Source organism: Oratosquilla oratoria, chromosome 9 (genome assembly GCF_046742065.1).
Source record: "Oratosquilla oratoria isolate Oo_2021 chromosome 9, ASM4674206v1, whole genome shotgun sequence".
Lineage (NCBI taxonomy): Eukaryota > Metazoa > Arthropoda > Malacostraca > Stomatopoda > Squillidae > Oratosquilla > Oratosquilla oratoria.
Window position 1 is genome coordinate 60,507,911 of NC_134785.1, and position 5,000 is coordinate 60,512,910.

General features: G+C 37.7%; 1 protein-coding gene across 1 annotated transcript in view; it reads right to left on the reverse strand.

Moving 5' to 3' along the window:
• The window catches only part of LOC143027946 (putative G-protein coupled receptor B0563.6), a 23,546-nt gene extending 19,400 nt beyond the window's left edge, over positions 1 to 4,146 (reverse strand). The window contains exons 1-2 of the mRNA XM_076189590.1: positions 4,004 to 4,146; positions 1 to 187 (exon numbers count right to left, since the gene is read on the reverse strand). The exon at positions 1 to 187 is cut by the window's left edge and continues 5 nt beyond it. Coding sequence (XP_076045705.1) covers positions 1 to 173 — 173 coding nt within the window. The 5' untranslated portion in view covers positions 174 to 187; positions 4,004 to 4,146. The remainder of the gene's footprint in view (positions 188 to 4,003) is intronic.
• Positions 4,147 to 5,000: the final 854 nt, after the last annotated feature.

A 5,000-nucleotide genomic window follows, 5' to 3' on the forward strand; every position in this document is an offset into this window, starting at 1 on the left:
TCGTCGACGCAGGTGGCCACAGATGCAAGGAGGACGTAGGGTGAGTACAGAACGAAAGTCGACAACGGGATGACGGCGACGGTGATGTAGGCTCTCTTCCCCCCACAGAGGTTCCTTGCCTGGGCAGGGTAACACACCGAGATGAACCTCTCCACTGTGAGCGCCAAGAGCATCAACACACCGATGCCTTTGGGGAGTGGGAAGCGAGAGAGGATTAGAACTGGTCCGTATGTTTGGAATCCCTTACGGGGTACCTGAATCATGAGATGGGTAATTATATACACGTCACTCAAGATCCTCCCAAAGACGGTCTGCAGGTAGCACGTGCAAGTGATATATGAATAACGCCACTACCAACAACAACAGTATTGACACAAACAACAATAATAATGATAATAACAACAACAGTAATATCCATGTTGCGTTGCAAGGCCTGGTGCACCTCCTCGGAAGGATCTGTTTGCTTGACTGACATCGACGCATGAGCGTGAAGCAGCAATGCATTTGCATATTTGGTGTTTGATATTGTGGACGTCTTAGTGTTTGTGTACGTTGGAGCGCACGTGTGTGTGTGTGTGTGTGTGTGTGTGTGTGTGTGTGTGTGTGTGTGTGTGTGTGTGTGTGTGTGTGTGTGTGCGTGTTATCTTTGTATATAGCAATGAATAACATTACGAGATACATTATGAAACTGGATGCAGAGTTTAAGTAAAATAGAATAAATTAGATTAATAGATAATCAGATGAATATGTAGGTAAATATATGAATAAACAGATTAAATAGGCAGGTCAATAAATAAATGCATATATAAATAAATACTAATAATTAGATAAATAGATAAATAAATATATAGAAATAGGAATAAATACATAGATAATAAAAACCTATGGATAAATAAGTAAAAAACAAACAGACAAACTGGTATATAAGTAAATGAAAAAAAAAATAGATTATAAAATGTACAAATAAGTATATGAATTAACGCATACTGGTACATTTATGTATGTAAAAATGCACATAAATGACCTTATTGATAGACATTAAAGGAGACTTGCTGGTCATTTATCCGACCGAGTCTTAGAATATCAAACTGCGGTAACATGAATCACCTACGCGGTTAAAGAAAATGGTTCTTTTCATGCTCCTACACGTATCGACTTTTCGCCGTGCGCCGTCCATGACACGACGTCGTGCTCTCAAATAACTATGAGTGTCTATGGACGTTTTCACACGTCACGACCACGACCACGTGTGAAAGCGTCCATAGACACTTATGGTTATTTGAGAGCACGGCGTCGTGTCGTGGACGGCGCACGGCGAAAGGTCGATACGTGAGAATCGAGCTTAACTTGTAAATTAAATCTACGTCTTGGTAACTTAAGATAATTGTTTTTCGTCTTGTTAGTATTCACTCTGAAAATATTCTCACCTCTGACAGCGTTAGATTGTCTTTAAGGGACCCCATCTACCTTACGATCTGGTCTTGAGTCCGCCGGACAGACCACGTATGTCGGTCGGACGAGCCAGAATCAGTCCATACACGATCCAATCTGATCGGATCCGGCGGCCTCAAGATCGGATGGTACCTTGGATGGTGTCCCTTGAACGGGTTCAGATATCTCATGCTTTTATTTGATTAAGTTTCTGGTATCTGTTTTGTAGCTCGTTACTGTCACCTTTCGGGTCCGTCACGGTCTATAATGAGATGCAAAGACAAGACAAGACCAAAAAAAAAAAACAAAAAAAAAAAACATTGGGACTAAAAATTACATAAACCATAAAATTTGGCTTCTGAAGTCAAGACATCGCGTCATCAGTTCTAGAAAGAATTTTCGTCTTCTCTAAGACAATTCTAGAAAATATTTATTTTCTCTAGAAATATGATGTTTATATTCAACATCATTACTGAGAATTAGAACAAGATACTCTCTCGCTCTCATCTTTAGGATCTCTGTTTCTGAATATTTTGTAGTTGTATTTATATATTCTTATTTTATAATCATGAAGGCTTCAAGAGCGGCTTTTTGGCTCATCGTGTGATCCTTTTTAAATCCAGATTCTTTTTCAAAACTCATTAGAAATCTAGATGGATTTGAAGGATTATCATGGAAAATCAGAAACCACACACACACACACACACACACACACACACACACACACACACACACACACACACACACACACACACACACACACACACACACATATATATATATATATACATATATATATATATATATATATATATATATATATATATATATATATGTATGTATGTATGCAGTACATACACACCCGCGACTCGATAGCGCGGTTGGTAGAGTTCCCGGCTGTCACTATGGAGGTCCAGGTTCGAATCCCGCCCAGGGCTGAAATAATTTCAGTATCGCTGCACTGCGAGTCGTTACTCCAACTCTCATGGGCGGGGAGTTGGGTGTGTGTGTGCGTGTAAGGTCACAGCATTACCCATAGATCGGTCATATATGAGCTCTGAGCTCTCTTCCGGGAGGGAAATAGCTGTCGATCACGGGTCCAACACGTGATCCAAGACCATGGTGAATCACACACACACAAACACACACACACACACACACACACACACACACACACACACACACACACACACACACACACACTATATATATATATATATATATATACACACACATATATGTGTGTGTGTTCGTACATATGCATATATATAGACAAAGGAGAATGCAGAAACCTACAATTAATTGCTCTCCTTCTTTCCTTGCAACCTTAATACACCTGACCGTATGAGCGGCATCAGTGTCACATTTCCAGCATTATCATTTTACCTTTTTATTCATTTTTAGCATTTTTCCTCCTTATCACAATGGCCCTTCATTTGCTACATCTTCATTAAAATCTCTTTGACAAATGGTATTCAATATCATTATGTTCGTGACAGGAGGCAGATGAACACATTGGGTGTTCTTCTTGTCGAGAAGAACAGGGGGAGGAAAGGAGAACAAAAGGGAGAAGATAATGAAGAACATGGAGGCAAAGGAAAAGAAGAGGAAGAGGTTGGGGATTAGGGAAGAGGAAGAGGAAGAGGATGAGAAAGAAAGGAAGGAGGAGGAAAAAGAAAAATAGAAATAATAATAATGATAATAATAAGAAGAAAAAGAACAAGAACAAGAAGTGAAAGAAGACGAAAATTGAAAGAGAAAATAAAAGAATATGAATGTGAGGAAGAAGAAGAGAAAGAAGAAGAGAACGAAAAAGAAGACGAAAAAGAAGAGGAAGAAGAAGAGGAAGAAATCGACGATGATGAAGAAGAAGGAGAGGAAGAAGAGGAGGAAGAGGACAAAGATGAAGGGGAAGAAGAAGAAGAAGAAGAAGAAGAAGAAGAAGAGGAAGGCGAGTAGGATGAAGAAGAAAAAGAAGACGAAAACGAAGAAGAAGGAGAAAAAGAAGAATACAAAGAGTAGGACGAAGAGGAAGAAGAGTAGGACGAAGAGAAAAAAGGAGACGAAAACGAAGAAGGAGAAAAAGAAGAAGAAAAAGAGTAGGACGAAGAAGAAGAAGAAGAAGAGTAGGACGAAGAAGAAAAAGAAGACGAAAACGAAGAAGAAGAAGAATGATAAGAAGAAGAAGGAGAAGAAGAAGAAGAGTAGGACGACGAAGAAAAAGAAGACGAAAACGAAGAAGAAGAAGAAGAAGAAGAAGAAGAAGAAGAAGAAGAAGAAGAAGAAGAGTAGGACGAAGAAGAAAAAGAAGACGAAAACGAAGAAGAAGAAGAAGAAGAAGAAGAAGAGTAGGACGAAGAAGAAGAAGAAGACGGAAACGAAGAAGAAGAAGAAGAAGAGTAGGACGAAGAAGAAAAAGAAGACGAAAACGAAGAAGAAGAGGAAGAAGAAGAAGAAGAGGAAGAGAAGAAGAAGACGAAAACGAAGAAGAAGAAGAAGAAGAAGAAGAAGAATTGGAAGAAGAAGAATAGGAAGAAGAAGGAGAAGAAGACGAAGAAGAGGAGGACCTCACCTATGCAGGAGTTGCCGAAGTAGAGTTCGACGTGGGCGTGGAAGAAGGCGACGGGGTAGTGCGCCCAGCGTCCGACTTCGTGGGTCAGGATGCGGTGCGTGAAGGGAATGGCGCACAGGAGGGCGAACAACGATGCGGCCGCGTAACCTAAAAGAGACGAAAAAATTTTGAGGTCTCAAATGGAACTGACAATTTCTCTCTCTCTCTCCCTCTCTCTCTCTCTCTTTCTCTCTCTCTCTCTCTCTCTCTCTCTCTCTCTCATAAAAAGAATAAAGAAAAAAATAAAAAACAAATAAAATAAAATAAGATAAATAAGATGAAATTAATGAATAAAAAAGTAAAGAAAATGAAATAGAAAATAAATAAAATAGAATAAGATAAATAAGATAAAATAGAATAATTAAAATAAAATGAAATAATAAATAGAAATAAATAAATAGAATAAATAAATAAATAAGTAAATAAAATGAAAAAAAATAGAATAGAATAAATAGAATAAAATGAAATAAATAAATACGAAAGTTGTTTCACGTCAAATAGCAACAGGAATAATGGTTTCTAGATGTCTGCGCGTAGATTTAGGGTAGACGGAGGTAGAAACGCTTTTCCTAGCCGTATTGGTATAGAAACAACAACTTCCAGTCAGCGCTACAATTCGCAATTTCAAAATTCACTTAAATAATGACCTAATATTTTTTTTAATTCATTTATCTATTTATTTTTTGCATCCTTGTTATGGACCAAAAGGACTCCTGTTTTATAATTATAAGTCTTTTAAGATTATTGTAATTGAGGTCTACCAAGAGGATATAAGGAGGAAGTCCATTAGCAGAAATGAGGAGAGTAAACATGTTCCTTGGATTGAATTATTAGTTGAAGAAATCTAAATTATCTATTAAAGAATCAGAAATCTAGACAATATTAATACTAGAAGTACTTTTAAATATTCTGGCAACCCATCTGATATATTTTCTAATATCTATTTATTAATATATTA